This window comes from Babylonia areolata, chromosome 21, assembly GCF_041734735.1.
Source record: "Babylonia areolata isolate BAREFJ2019XMU chromosome 21, ASM4173473v1, whole genome shotgun sequence".
NCBI classification, from domain to species: domain Eukaryota; kingdom Metazoa; phylum Mollusca; class Gastropoda; order Neogastropoda; family Buccinidae; genus Babylonia; species Babylonia areolata.
In genome coordinates, this window is record NC_134896.1 from 38,060,785 (window position 1) to 38,077,538 (window position 16,754).

Below are 16,754 nucleotides of genomic sequence, written 5' to 3' on the forward strand. Positions count from 1 at the left end.
GAGAGAGAGAGAGAGAAACACAGATGCACGCAAAAAACTGACATGTGCCTATGACACAACCCCCCGAAGCGACTTTTTCCAGTCAAAACCAAAGTGGAAAAAAAGGTCATGGGAGTGATCTTGCAACAGGAGGTGTCAGGATCTGTGTGAATAACAGAAAGAAATGCTCTGTACAGCAAACAATTTGAGAACTGGGGGGATGGAAGGTGTGTGTTAGTTCATACATACAAAACACTGTGTCAGGGGGACTCCAACAAAGGGAAGGTATCACATGAACAGTTGTCGTGCTGAGCACGGTCACCAAACTAAACTTACAATACGTCACCTATGACGTCAGCAACTGGAGCAGCCAAACAGACAGAAGCAATCCAAATAAGAATAAAACAACATGGACGGCATATTTCATTCAATAAACACCACAACTCAACTTGTGCTGAAGTGACATAGATATAAGGAATATGTACACAGCTTGACCCATAATTTCTTCTTAGGATTTTTCTTCATACATATATCAATAAAAATAGCAAAGCCACACAAACAATACCTGATGTGTGTTGTGCGATATGTGTCATTCCTGTGACCTTACCATGGCCTGAATCCAAACCTCGTATCTTGCTCATCAGTGGATCACAAGCCAGACATCAGGAGGAAGAGAGACAACAACCGTCAGAACAACAAAGACCCTCACCACGTCGACTAAGACACCAGCTGCAGACTGACTTACACATGCAGTGAATCTTCAATACTGTCTATATTTCTTGGTTAGACTGTAAAAGTGTATTTACTTTTTGTATTTGTATATCTTTTTATCACAACAGAGCTTTCTGTGTGAAATTCCGGCTGCTCTCCCCAGGGAGAGTGTGTTGCTACACTACAGCGCCACCCACTTTTTTGTATTTTTTTCTGTGTGCAGTTTTTTTATTTGTTTATCCCATCGCAGTGGATTTTTCTACAGAATTTTGCCAGGAACAACCCTTTTGTTGCCGTGGCTTTTTTTACGTAAGCTAAGTGCATGCTGCACACAGGACCTCAGTTTATCGTCTCATCCAAATGACTAGCGTCCAGACCACCATTCAAGGTCTAGTGGAGGGGGAGAAAATATCGGCGGCTGAGCCGTAATTCAAACCAGCATGCTCAGATTCTCTCGCTTCCTAGGCGGATGCGTTACCTCTAAGCCATGACTCCACTCCACTCAAAGTGTGTGTGTGTGTGTGTGTGTGTGCGCGTGCGCGCACGCACGTGTGCGCACACACATGTGAGTGTGTGTGTGCGTGTGTGTGGCTGTGTGTGTGTGTCTGTGTGTGTGTGCTGAGGCATTTTTATATGAGAAAAGTACTGTTATCACCCACATTTCATTGCTGCTTCATAAGCCATTCACTCACTTTTCTGAAAAAAGAAATCCCAAACCATTGCATGCCTAACACTTTACAATGAGACCAAACTGCGTGACCAATTCTACTGTGTACACTGCAGTGAATTGTTTGATATTATGGTTAGTAGGTGTCACAAATATCACATTAAGTACAAGTTTACAGCAACTTCCTGCTGAAAAAGTTTTTGAGATTTAGAAAACAAATTTACACTTTGACACAAACACAATATGTATACAAAAGTATGGTAAAACAAATTTACACTTTGACACAAACACAATAAGTATACAAAAGTATGGTGAACATGTTTCAATAAACTGACAGTGATAAAAAAAACTTTAGGGAGAGCTGAACAGTACAAGGTCTTCAGCTCTAATAAGCCCATCAATGTTATACCTCTCTTAAAAAACCCTAAAAAAACAACCACCAAAAAAACCCCACACAAAATCAACAAAAACCAGCACATACCACAAATGTAGTTTGAGACAATACAACAGACAAGATATGGGTATACACAGAGCAGGTTGTGACCAGTTAAAACAAAAATACAACAGCTGCACTCTTTGTCACATCTGCATGCTGCACACGTTAGGGTCCAAACACTTTGATCTGTCTTTCTCTCTCCTGTGTGTGTGTGTGCTGCACACTGGTGGCAGCTGACTCAGGTCACTTTCCAGAGCAGGATGGGCAAGCTCTGACCACAAGATACTTATCACACGCACCCCTCACCCTCCATTCCCCACACACCAGAGACAGAACAGCTCCTGCTATCTCTATCAGCTGGACACTTCAGATTTTTTGTTTCAAGTTATGAGAATAGTATCTGGGTCCTCATGTCTGATATACTATGAGGCAAACTGAGAAGAAGAAAAAATGTATGCATACATGTTTGTACAGGTATACACACACATACACAGGCACACACACACCTACACACGCACACATAAAATACTCTCTCACACACACACACACACACACACACATACACACACACACACACACACATAAAACACACACACTCACATACACACACACACACGTAAAACACACACACTCACATACACACACAAGGCACTTCCCATCAACTATGAATTACACACATAATCAAAATGAAAATAAGAGGTTATGAGAGGAATGAATACACAATGTACACGCCATCCACTACACACATTAAACACTGTACACACCATTCATAACACACACCATCCACTGCATACTTTACACACCATCCACTACACACATCACCAACTGCATCCTACAGTCACATCACACGCCGTACTGGCCTCTCTCTCTCACAATGGAACAATGTGCATCACACACTCTCTGTGTCTCTGAAAGCAAAATGACAAGGCACAATACACCAGACCACTCCATTTTCGCACATACACTCACAGAACAACATACACAGAACAATACACATACACAAGTAGACCCCCCCCCCTAAAAAAAAACTCAGGCTGCCCTGTCTGTTCCTGACAAAACACATTACACAGATGACAAGTAAACCCACATTACTAACACAGACTGCCAGCCTGTGCTTCATGCTAAAAGAACTTTGTATCACACATGACACAAACATCAGTGTCACTGATAACAGCTGAATCATGTTTAAAAAAAAAAACCCAACCAAACATACATAGCGAAGTTATCATACCCAAATCTACAAAATACATAACACGATAATATAGATCTTAATATTCAAATCCAACACTTGCAATATCCATCATAATAATTATAAAGGACTCTTCAAGCCAAACCAAAACTAAACTGTGAAACAAAAACAAAACAAAACAAACAAAAAAAAAAGCCAACAAAACAGCCAGTCACTGGATGGAAGGAATGGTTTACATGTTGTGACCAGCGGGGCCAAGTGTTTCTGCCCAGTGATGTTGCTGGCGCTGTGGGATGGGAAGGCTGGGCCCGTCAGCCAGGAATAGTCCACACACCACATCTGGGGAGCCCACAATCACAGTCCCAGAACAAAAACAGCCAGCCAGTCCCCAAGACCCTGACCAAGACCTCAGCCCTGAAGAACGTGACCTTATGGGCGTCATCCAATCGGTCGTTAATCTTTACCCTTTCAAGCAGGATCCAGGTCCCTCCACAAACCACACTGACACTAGGGTGAAGACGTCAGCCCTGAAGAACTCTGACCAAAATGGCATCAGCCAATCAGTCGTTAAACTCCACCCTTTCAGGACCCAGGTCTCTCCACAGACCACACTGACACCAGGGTGTCTTTACAGAACGTGAGCTCGTGAGCTCTGCCCCAGTCTGTAACACAGATAGCCGTCATGCCCCCCACACAGCCCTCCCCTCCCTCCCTGCCTACAGCAGGGGCACAGAGATGGGCTCTGAGGAGAAGATGGGGTATCCCAGCGGGGGATCTGCGGACTGCACGGTGAGGTTCCTGAGGATGGTGGGGTGGGCCTGGATGCTGTAGCGCTCCTCGTCATCATTGGTCATGTAGAGCAGCTCCAGGCTGAGGTTGGCCCACTGGCCCCGCACCACCTCCGCATTGAGCCGCCCCACACTGCCCATCACCTCCTGCAGGGTCAGCGTGCGGCTCGTATACGTCCCCTGGAATGGAACACACAGTACATTATCATCACAGAGAGACTGATTTTGGTGTACGTCCCCTGGAGTGGAACACACAGTACATTATCATCTCTACAGAGAGATTAATTTTGGTGTATGTCCCCTGGAATGGAACACACAGTACATTATCATCTCCACAGAGAGATTAATTTTGGTGTATGTCCCCTGGAATGGAACACACAGTACATTATCATCTCCACAGAGAGATTAATTTTGGTGTACGTCCCCTGGAATGGAGCACACAGTACGTTATCATCTCCACAGAGAGATTAATTTTGGTGTACATCCCCTGGAATGGAGCACACAGTACATTATCATCTCCACAGAGAGATTAATTTTAGTGTACGTCCCCTGGAATGGAACACACAGTACATTATCATCTCCATATTCATATTTAATAGCCATGCATTAAAGACATAAAATACTTAAATGCTGACTTCAAGTAAACCACATGTGCAATAATCATAGGCATATACATGCAATAATCACATTTAACTCTTTGCAGACAATGGAATGGATGAGCATTCCCACATGAAAGGCACTCAGATTCAGACAATGAAATGGAATAGCTTTTTCCAAAATTAAAAATCCATAATGTGCAATTCACATGATTTGGTGATTAGCCAAGCACAGTGTGCTATTCTGGGCCACACCACAGCCAAATGGCATGCTTGGCCAGCCTGTCATGTGTAACTTGTCTCACGCACACGTTGACAAAGTCATTGACCTGTTGTCTGCTTCGTGTGCTAGCGTGTCAGTAAATGGCATCTGAAGCAAGTTCATCTCGAAATATTGCAGAACAAGTAAGGCAGCGACAGCAGCATTTTAGCTCTCCAAAGCGTATGAATACTTATCGGAAGCTATTTTATGAATTTACAGGCATTTGTTCTAATAACTTTGTTCTCAAGGACAAGATCAAACAATGTGAGGGTATGGCAGTTTGAGGTGAAAAACTAGCAACATTTTCTACATAATGGCAAAACTGTAAAAATAAGGTGAGAGATTTATTTTTTGTGATATGATATTAACCCCATCTCAAGGCAGGCAATACCAATTCTCCACTCCTCTGATATTATATTAACCCCATCTCAGGCAAACACTACCAATTCCCCACTCCTCTGATACAACATTTACCCCATCTCAGGCAGCCAGTACCAATTCCCCACACCTCTGATACTACATTCACCCTATCTCAGGCAGACAATACCAATGTCTTCCAGGTGCCCAAGGCCTGACACACAAACACCACTCCCCAAGTACCAACCTGCCACCTGTTTCACACCAACTACCAGTGTTGTTTTACTCCCCATAATGTGGCCAAAAGCAAAGTGACAACAGTATCATCAATTTCTCCACTGCAATGGGAATTTATTTGCAGCATAGTCTTTTGTGAGGGACTATGACTCAAAATTGGAGGCAAGATTACACTGGCTCTTAGTGCAACAGCCTTGAGGGCTAGCTGGCCTTTGGGGACCCAAATGCCGAGAGTCCTAAAGCCTTCTTGGCTGAGAGAGTGGGAATGTGACATGGGCAAGACAATCACTATAACTAAATTCAAGCCCAGAGCATTATATTCTATTGTGCTATTCTTGTCACAACAGATTTCTTTGTGTGAAATTCAGGCTGATCTCCATGTCACTACAGTGCGGCGCCACCCTTTTTCTTTTTCAACCTGCAAGTGTGATTTTTCAATAAAAAAAGATTTTTCTGCAGAATATGCCAAGGACAAGTCTTTTGATACTTGGGTACTTTTGCAAGTGCTAAGTGCATGCTACATGTGGAACCTCTGTTCATCATCTCATCCCTATGACTGGCACCCACACCACCACACCAGGTCAAGTGGAAAGAGATCAAATACTGGCAAGTGTGGGATTCGATCCTATGTCCTCAGATTCTCTCAGACACGTTACTGCCTGGTCACCACACCACTGTTATGTTTCCCATCCTGTTACCTGCACATTGTTGTGTCCCAGGGAGAAGAGGCTGGCCCGGTTGTCGAGGACAGCTGCCTTCCACTGGGCGTCGCCGTCCAAGCCGATATACCACTGGTTGTCAAACTCTCGCAGACTCTCTTCCAGCTCCTCATGTTCTTCAATGTCGCCCAGCAACATGGAGTCCAGCATCAGCTTGAACCCCAGTCTGTGTGCACAAATATCCATGCACACACAAACACAGACACAGAAACATGCAGGCACACACACATACACACGCACACACAAAAACACACATACACAGACACAGACACACACACAAAGAAAATTAATCAGAGAAAGTTAAAAATTCAAACCACGGAGGAAAGTAATAACCAGAAAAAAAAAAGATAACTAGGGCATCAGTAGCAAAGACAAATTTGGAAGGAAAACAAAAACACAACGCCCACAAAGAAAAAATAATCTCCAAGCAAGAACCAAGGAAGAAAGTAAAAGGAATTAAAAAAAATTAATTAAGAAAACATCGATCTCTGCATGAAAAAAAATGGGTAAGAGAAAAACAGCTCATGAAGAAAGAAGAGTTGAAAAACAAGCATGTGGACAGACCGTTCCAACACAGGGATGATGAATGACAGGTGTGTACCTACCTGAAGGCCTTGGTGACCAGGGCAGACAACTCCGTGTCCTCAGACAGCCAGTCCATCATGGCATTCCATGGCACGTCCCCCATGTACGTCTTGTACAGGTAACTGGGCCCGGACATCTTGTCTGTTCACAAACAGTCCTTGTCAGATTCCATTACACACACACACACACACACACACTCCTCACAACTTAACACAACAAGACATACAAACAGGCAGCTAAACTGGCTTCTTGCTGCCCTACTGCACAGCCTTTCACTGTTTTCCGAACCGTCAGTTCACTGGTACATGGCTTTTGTTGCTCTCCACACACAGTCTGTACAGTCTCTACACATGCACACCTTCCTCTCAACATCATGTAGGCTCCCCATGTTAACACAACGCTCCCCCAGAGAGACTGATCTGTTACCCGTATACTACCTATCCAAAAATCATACCCACACTGTGTGTGACACTTGTTTTCAGATCTGTTACCTGTACACTACCTGTATATATCCAATGAGACCTGTTACCTGTACACTGCCCATCCAATAATGCTCACAATGTGTGTGACACTTATGAAAAATTATCATCTGTACACTACCTGTCTGATCATACCCAGACGATGTGTGACACTAATGAGATGTTACCTGTATGCTACCTATCTAATCATTGCCAAACTATGTGACACAAATAAGATCTGTTTCCTGAACATCACATATCCAATCATATCCACACCATGTGTGACACTAACAAGATCTGTTACCTGTACACTGCATATCCAATCACTCCCACAATGTGTGCGACACTACCAGCAACCAGCTGATAGCACAAGACTGGAGCACCTCCCATTCCCCACCCCCCCTTGTCCTGCACTTCAGTAACCCTCCCCTGGTGTGTCAAAGGCAGCCACCCCCCCTTGTCCTAAATAATAATAATAATAATGGTACTTATATAGTGCTGAATCTTGTGCATAGACAAATCTAAGCGCTTTTGCACCAGTCATTCTCATGCATGCATAACTCTAAAACTGGAGAAACTAAAGACAAGGAAGATGCAGGGAAGGGAGGCTATTTTGGGAAGAGGTGGGTTTTAAGGCCAGACTTGAAAGAGCTGAGGGTGGAGACTTGACGAAGCGAAAGAGGAAGTTCATTCCAATTGCAAGGTCCTGAGACAGAGAAAGAACGGCAGCCAACAGTCGAGAGTTTGAATCTGGGTATGCGTAAATGGAGTGGATCCGAAGCTGATTGTAGTGAGCGAGATGGAGTGCAGCGGTGAAGGCAGCCACAGAGATAGTAAGGGGCTGATTTGTGAATTCATTTGTAGCATAGAGTGCTGATCTTGTACTTTACTCGGTGTGAGACAGGGGGCCAGTGGAGATGTTGCAAAAGAGGAGTGATGTGCTCAGATCTTTTCTTTCTGAGGACGAGTCGGGCAGCAGAGTTTTGTATGCACTGAAGGGACTGAATGGATGAAGCAGGCAAACCAGACAATAGAGAGTTACAGTAGTCAAGGCGAGAGAGAATGAGAGAAACGACAAGTCTAGATGTTGCGTCAATGGACAGATATTTCCAGATGGAACTGATGCGCCGCAGTTGACAGCAGCAGGATTGACATGTCTGATTGATAAATTTTTGCATGGACAGTGTGTTGTCAAGGACAATGCCAGGGTTCCTGACTGAACTGGAAAGAGGGATGGATGTACTGCCAAGTTTGATTGTGTCAGTTGTAATGGAAGAGAGTTTTTGATTAGTTCCTAGGATCATTGCTTCAGTTTTGTCTGTGTTCAATTGTAACTTATTTAGAGTCATCCAATTTTGAATATCCAGGAAGCAGTTAGATGTTTCTTGCAAGAGCGACGACAGTTTTTCAGGTGTATCACTCTTCTGGAGTTGAGTGTCATCAGCATAAGAATGATGACTGACATTATGGCGGTTGATAATTTCAGCGAGAGGAGCAGTGTACAGTGTGAAGAGCACTGGGCCTAAAACAGATCCCTGTGGGACTCCATGTTCAATTTTAACGGGTTCAGACTGGAAATTATTAACAATGACAGACTGGAATCGATCAGTGAGATAAGATTTGAACCAGTTTAGAACAGTGCCGTTGATGCCAAATGTAAAATGAAGACAGGAAATAAGGATTGAATGGTCTATCGTGTCAAAGGCGGCTGACAAGTCAAGAAGAGTGAGAAGGGAGATCTGTCCTGAGTCGGACACTAGCAGTAGGTTATTCAGGATGTGGAGGAGAGTGGTTTCGGTGCTGTGGTCAGCATGATAGGCAGACTGAAATGGGTGGATGAGATTGTTGAAACAAATGTGATTGTTGAGCTGCTTCAGGACAGCTTTTACACTTCAGTAACCCTCCCCTGGGGTGTCAAAGCCACCCCCACCCCCCTTGTCCTACACTTCAGTAACCCTCTCCTGGAGTGTCAAAGGCAGCCCCCCCCCCCCCCCTTTTGTCCTACACTTCAGTAACCCTCCCCTTGGGTGTCAAAGGCAACCACTCCCCCCCCCCCCCCCCCGCCCCCTTGTCCTACACTTCAGTAACCCTCACCTGGGGAGTCAAAGGCAGCCACTCCCCCCCACCCCACCCCCCCTTGTCCTACACTTCAGTAACCCTCACCTGGGGTGTCAAAGGCAACCACCCCCACCACCCTTGCCTTACACTTCAGTAACCCTCACCTGGGGTGTCAAAGGCAGCCACCCCCCACCCCCCCTTGTCTTACACTTCAGTAACCCTCACCTGGGGTGTCAAAGGCAGCCACTCCCCCCCCTCCCCCCCCCCCTTGTCCTACACTTCAGTAACCCTCACCTGGGGTGTCAAAGGCAGCTACTCTCCCCCCCCCCCCCGCCCCTTTTGTCCTACACTTCAGTAACTCTTACCTGGGGTGTCAAAGGCAACCACCCCCACCCTTCCTTGTCCTACACTTTAGTAACCCTCACCTGGGGTGTAAAGGCAGCCACCCCCACCCCCCTCCCTTGTCCTACACTTCAGTAACCCTCACCTGGGGTGTCAAAGGCAACCACCCCCACCCCCCCTTGTCTTACACTTCAGTAACCCTCACCTGGGGTGTCAAAGGCAGCCACCACCCCCCTCCTTTTCCTACACTTCAGCAGCCCTCACCTGGGGTGTCAAAGGCAGCCACACCCCCTTGTCTTACACTTCAGTAACCCTCACCTGGGGTGTCAAAGGCAGCCACCCCCACCCCCCCTTGTCTTACACTTCAGTAACCCTCACCTGGGGTGTCAACGGCAGCCACCCCACCTTGTCCTACACTTTAGTAACCCTCACCTGGGGTGTCAAAAGCAGCCACCCCACCTTGTCCTACACTTTAGTAACCCTCACCTAGGGTGTCAAAGGCAGCCACCCCCACCCCACTCCTTATCCAACACATCAGTAACCCTCACCTGGGGTGTCAAAGGCAGCCACCCCACCTTGTCCTACACTTCAGTAACCCTCACCTGGGGTGTCAAAGGCAGCCACCCCCCACCCCTCCTTATCCTACACTTCAGTAACCCTCACCTGGGGTGTCAAAGGCAGTCACCCCCCCTTCCCTTTTCCTATACTTCAGCAGCCCTCACCTGGGGTGTCAAAGGCAGAGTAGCAGGCCATGATCAGCTGGGAGTAGCAGTTGGTCAGTGCGTCATCTGCCCCCACATCGATGGCCACCTTCTCCCCAGGCAGCCCAGTTGCCCTCCAGTCCAGCAGGGACAACACATGGCGGTACCAATCCACAGGAAAGGCGGCCATGTGTCGCGCCAACTGTGAGTGTTCGATGGGCAGCTCCCGCCACTTGCTGGGCAGACTCATGTGGGAGGAATACTGACACTTGAAGTCTGGGGAGCCAGCCAGGTTAGTCACTGGCTTGTAAATGTGGTTCCCGTTCAGACGGGTGGAAGAGTGGAGTGCGCCGGAGGAAAAACCTCCCCGCAACCCCGTGTTGGGCTTGGGGCGGCTGACATCCGCCATTGGGAGGCCAAAGTCCAGATCATCCATGGAATCGTCCAGGTCTGACTTTTCTCGCTGCTGAAATTTGGGTACGACTGGGGTGATGGAAGGATTGATTGGCTGGGATGCTGAATGACCTACTTTGGCTTGTTTGCGAGATTTCTTCTTGCTCTTGGGTTTCTCCAGATCATCATCTGACCACAAGCTGTCAGAGAAGCTGTTGATGGAGGAACTCCACGAGGCTTTCCTCGGCTTCTCAGCCTGTGCCGAGGGGGGACGTTGATCCTCAAGGGGAGGCAAGCCAAAGCCGTTCTTGGTCCTGCCATCCATGGTGAGAGGAGGCAAGGAGACCAGAGTGCTGGTGCCCTTCAAAGGTGGCAGGGAGGGGGGAGGGTGGTTGGAAGCCATGGGGGTACTGAAAGCAGCAGAGGCATTGAAGTTGGACAGGTGGTTGTTGTGGTTTATCTCCATCTTGGTGCTGGAGCTCTGCACCTTTTTGCCCCTCCCCTTGCTCTCCACCTGGGTCACCACCGCTGAGGACAGCGGCTTCTTCATGGCCATCTTCTCATCGCGGATCTCCTTCTCTTTCTGCGCCTTCTGGGCCTCCTCTCTGATCTTCACCTTATTCACGTGCTGTAGGATCAGCCACACCAGGCTCTTAACAAAGAACTTCAGCGTCGTTTCCACCGCAGTGGGCGAGTCGATAATGCCCGTCAGGACGTTGCGAGCATCTGAGTATGTCTTCAGTTCACATACGTCCACAGGAGTGAGGGAGTGCAGTGGGTACTCAGTGAAGTCACAACACGACACCCCTCTCTCGTTCTCAAAGGCCATTTCAAAGATCTCATCCATACGAGCAGCCTCTGCTGTGTGGCAAGATGTTTCCTGGAGTTCTAGCCCTTTGATGCTGAGTGTGCAGTAGGCGTTCCCTCTCTCCAGCACAGTCACCCATATCATGCGATCTTGGAATCGCACCAAGTAGTGATTGCCAGGATGGGGTTCTCCTGCACGCACACAGATATGTCGACTCTGTAGGACACTCACCTGTCTACACAAACACAGGATGCTTCTTTCAACAAATACACAGGACGCTCCCCTTTCAACACACATGTAAGACATTCTTCTTTCAACACTCCTATGGTACTCCCCTGTCTATAAACATACAGGATACTCCCCTGTCTACACAAACACTCAGTTTTTAAACACTTAAATAGGTCACTCCCTTGCATAAACATATAAAGGACACTCTCCTGCCTACACACATGTAGGACACTCCTTTTTCAACAATCATATGACACTCCCCTATCTACACTCACATCGAACATTCCCCTTTCAACACTCATTCAGAATACTCCCCTTTCAACACTCACACTCCCATGTCTACACAAACACAGGACAGCTCTCCTTTCAACACCTAATATATATAGGACACTCCCCTGTCATCACACACACTGGACACTCCCCTCTAAACACTCGTATATAAGACAATCCCCTTTTAACACACATGTAGAACACTCTTCTTTCAACACTCCTATAGTACTCTCCTGTCTACACACATACAGGACACTCTCCTGTCAACACACATACAGGACACTCCCATTTCAACAACCATATAAGACACTCCCCTATCTACACTCACATACGACACTCCCCTTTCAACACTCACATCGCCTAGGACACTCCCCTGTCTCCACAAACACAGGGCCAACAACACAGCACTTGCTAACAATGCACCAGACACCCAGTCTTTTCCCTCATCACAGAGGCCAACACACAGGCTGAACTCTGCCCAGTACTCAATAATAACAGATAATGTGGAAGCTTATATAGCGAGGTTCCTTGCTTTTCAAGAGCAGGCTCACCACACTTTACAATAAAAACAGATGAGTCACATTTCAAAGGTATAATAATAATAATGAGATAAAACGATTCACCACCCACACATCATTCACTGCACAAAAAAGGTGCACACACACACACGCACACACACACAATCATGACTTTACTCACCCAGACTGCCGGCCGCGAACCCTTTCCTCAGCGACTGGGCCAGCACAGGGGCCAGCTGCCGGTAGTACACAGTGTCCGCACATACGTTGGCCGATGACCCCACCTTCTCCGGCCAGAAGCGCTGGGGGCGGGGAAAGGCAATGAAGAAGATGGGCAGGGTGAAGATGGGCAACAACGGCGCCGACAACACCGCTGCAGCAGCCACGATGGCAAAGACCAGGGGGAAAAACACCAGGGAGAGGAAGAGGGTGGGGGCGGTGGAACCTCGACGCTGCTTCTTGTCCATCCAGGAGGTGAGCAGGAGGGTGCAGACAAAGTACAGCTTGTTGCACAGCTGGAAGAAGCGGTCACGCACCAGGCCTGCGATCAGCAGCAAGGTGGGCACGCCCAGTTCCCTGACGGTAGAGTTGGAGGACATGACGGTCACCACGATGTGCACCACTGACATCTCCAGCAAAGAGTGGGCGGTGCTTTGCCATGCCTGTCACACACACACACACACACACATGTGTCACAGCATAGGTGACCACTGTCTGTATCGTCACTGCCATATATCCACCATCATCATCGACTGTTCAAGCAATGAAATACAATGTCACGATAACAGTATTTGTGAAATATGATCCCAAAACATCTGTGTGTACCTTGTAAATTACAATACCAAAATATCAGTACTCATGAAATAATCTTCGATAAGTAGAACAGCAAAGTTTGTCTGTCACAAAATGCCTGCATTTCTTTTCCTGAATTCAGTATTTTGTTGTGCACAAGTGTCATCTTTGATTACAGTAAAACAAAACACACAAAAATGGACAACTGATTACGTTATTAGACACATTACTATGATACCTGTCTATGAATCAATATCATGCCATTTGCACCAAAATATTTTAATATTACTTTTCATTTCTTTCTTTCTTGTTTTCTGTCAGTACAACAGTTAATCTAACAATTGATGGCTATTGTATGGTACTATATTGTACACTGTCAGACTTCCAGCATTTGCCTCTGAATCTGTCTGTGACCTCCCTATCAGACTGCCTTTGACCCTATAACCTCATCACCATTTGGCCTTTGACCCTATGACCTTATCACCATTATACCTTTCACCCTTTGACCTCCATAATACTTTGCTCTGACCCTGTCTGAACTTCCCATCAGTTGGCCTTTGACTCTATGACCTCCCCACCACTTTGCCTTTGACCCTATGACATCACCATTATACCTTCGCCTTTTGACCTCCATAACACTTTGCCTCTGACCCTGTCTGACCTTCCCATCACTTTGCCTTTGACCCTATCACTTCATGACTTTATCTTTGACCCAATGACCTCAATCCCACTTTGCCTTTGACCCGATGGCCTCCCCATTTTCCCTTTGACTCTGTCTGTGACTTCCCATATATTTATCTTTGCCCGTGTATGTGACCTAGACACCATGTTACCTTTGACCCTGTCTACATTTTACGTCTGTCTGTGACCTCGACACCAAGTTACATTTGACCCTGTCTACATCTTACTGCCTTGTCTCCGACCCACATAACACTCACCCATCGGAAAGCGCGCACAATGCCAAAGGTGTACCACACAGCCTGCACAGTGCTCAGACCCTCTGTGGCCGCCTGGTCCATGACATCCTGCTGGGTGATACTCATGGACAGGTAGGCTACCATGGTCAATGGGGCCACTGCAACATCACACCATGTACACCGTCAGTATTTTGTCACTTCCATGACTGCATACTGCTTTTTTTCTTTCTTTTTTTTTGTTTTCAATCTTTGCTGGTTCCACTGTACTAGACATGAACATCACAGCAAATATCACAAAGGTGAGTGAGATGTACTTTCATCTCTGATAATCTAAACAATATATTCATTATCTAAGTGTCCGAAATTATACTCCCACTGGTCTTCTGCACAGCTTCATTGCACAAACACATTGTTCTCGTCACACTGACACAGTTATTTGTGTCTATTCTTCTTTTGTTGATAGAAATTGTCTATTCCTTGTAATGGTTGGTTTTCATGTTTTGCCTTTTCTTTTTTCCCCTTTTTTTCCCATTAAAAACAACAACATTTCTTTGTTTTTTGTTGTTGCTGTTTTTCAAAAGGTCAAAATGGAAAAAAAATAAGCTGAAAAAGCTTACTTTTTTACCCCCAATAAAACAAATTTTCACTTGACAAGTTACATGCAAGCACGCACGCACATACACACATGCGTACACACACACACATACACACACATACATAAGCTCCTTACCCCAGTTAAAGAGAAGTCGGCGCATAATACCCACAACAGCCAGCCTCAGTTTGGAGCGGATATAGGGGCGGTTCTTGTGGTGGCAGGCGTGGGGAAAAAAGTAGTTGCGCAGAAGACCGAACACCATGTACACGCTTTGCACATCACGCAACACCTTCTCCACAACCAAGAGCCCCACCACCACCCAGCCCGCATAGTACTTGTCCACCTCCTTGTTGTAGTAGTTCAAGGCGGCCGCCAGTCCCGTGGCCAAGAGAAGCATGAGCAGGTGATAGAGGAAGGTGCCCACACCCCAGCTCCACCCAAAGCCAGTGTTGGCCTTGAACCGTTTGGAGTCCTGCAAGAACTGACTGGTGGACACTTTGTTGTGGGAGCGGCAAGCCTGCAGCACCTGGCTGAAGAGCAGAGACAGGTCCGTGCTCAGGAGGTAACCCATGGCTACAGAGAGCAGGACAGTGCCAAAGCAGACAGGGATGTAGTAGGCCCCCAGGAACACCCCCACCGACACCACCAGGTACAGTACAAGCCTGAAAGGTGACACAGCGCAGCACTCATCACCTGACTGAAAACAACATAACAGACTCCTACAGCTCACTGGACTGTTTGGGGGTTTTTCCTTCTCTTTTTCCATTTTTCATAAATACTAAACCCATTTGTTTTCTTCTTCTCTTTTTCCATTCTCATAAACACTAAGCATACAACTGAAATAATTACAAAAGGACATGAGTAGCTATATATATATAAATGAAGTAGCAACCTTCATTTTTATGACTTACACTTTTAACAGATGATAGTAATCAGACACTGTGAACAGTAAATCCATCAGAAAGGCAAACAACAAACTGATTTATTTTTTCTTCAAGGAGAGCACTTCACTGTTGTGATGATCACTTCCCAGTTAGTTAGTTTTTTCTAAATCCTGTCTGTCCAGCCTGGCAATCACAACATATCTTTTTTCGAATGTTTATATCTATCAATTGTATCACAGTTACCTTGTTCCTGTCTGTCCAACCAGGTGATCGCATCATATATTCATGATACATTTATACCTATCTCTTACCGAAGGTTGGAGGCGAGGGGTGACCCCCCAAGCATGAAGACATGCACCTGTTCCCCCACCCACAGCAGCAGGGACTCCAGGGGTGGCAACACACCCAGCAACCACAGAAGTGGCAGGCATGCAAACACAATGTGCAGCGTCTGGTTTGTGGTCTTGAATTCTTCAAAGTTCCTGTCACACACACACACACACACACACGCATGTTACCAACAGTTCATGAAAAAAATCTATTGATATGACTATGCACTGGCTTTTCTATTACTTATTTTCATCATCTTTCTTTTATCTTTTTGTTTGGACACAATGCTGATACATCATTACATATGATGCAAAATGATTGCTCAACATTTGTGTCTATGAATGATGTAAGTGTGATAAACCTTTTCCATTTAGAATTTAACTGAGAGTCTGTTTCATAGCAGAGATGTAATTTCTTTTTCTTTTTCACCAAAGATTCACAAAATAATGTTTTTCACTTTTTGTTTATTACAATACTGCTATGATATAATAATAATAATAATAATAATAATATTATATTCACAATGCAACACACATTATAAGTTCTGAGGTCACACATAGAAATCCTAACATCAGTTATCATAAACAGATGAAAAAATCCTGATGAACCCAATTCCCAAAGGTGGTACACGTAAGAAAACTGTGATAATGCCAAACCAAATAAAGACACAAATAAACTCTAAATATACAAAAACAAATGAGGAATAAACAATAAAACCCTATTAATCCCAATCCAAAACGCTATGCATTCAAAGAAACAGAAAATGGCTAGGATTTCCTTGTGTGTCCGTATTGTTTATAAATGACAGCACACAAACTGACAAAGTACTGAAACAGTGAAATTCAAGACAAATAGAAATCTGGTATGAACAGTAGATACTTTTAGTTAACCCGTTCTCAACATAACAACTAACGACATGGGAATTTTTAATATA

The 16,754-nt window shown here is 45.7% G+C and overlaps 1 protein-coding gene across 1 annotated transcript in view; it reads right to left on the bottom strand.

The window, feature by feature from the left end:
* Positions 1-493: 493 nt before the first annotated feature.
* LOC143295951 (pecanex-like protein 4) overlaps positions 494-16,754 on the bottom strand; it is a 23,941-nt gene continuing 7,680 nt past the window's right edge. The window contains exons 4-11 of the mRNA XM_076607658.1: positions 15,802-15,972; positions 14,742-15,268; positions 14,033-14,169; positions 12,484-12,964; positions 10,107-11,477; positions 6,547-6,667; positions 5,921-6,107; positions 494-3,950 (exon numbers count right to left, since the gene is read on the bottom strand). Coding sequence (XP_076463773.1) covers positions 3,699-3,950; positions 5,921-6,107; positions 6,547-6,667; positions 10,107-11,477; positions 12,484-12,964; positions 14,033-14,169; positions 14,742-15,268; positions 15,802-15,972 — 3,247 coding nt within the window. The 3' untranslated portion in view covers positions 494-3,698. The remainder of the gene's footprint in view (positions 3,951-5,920; positions 6,108-6,546; positions 6,668-10,106; positions 11,478-12,483; positions 12,965-14,032; positions 14,170-14,741; positions 15,269-15,801; positions 15,973-16,754) is intronic.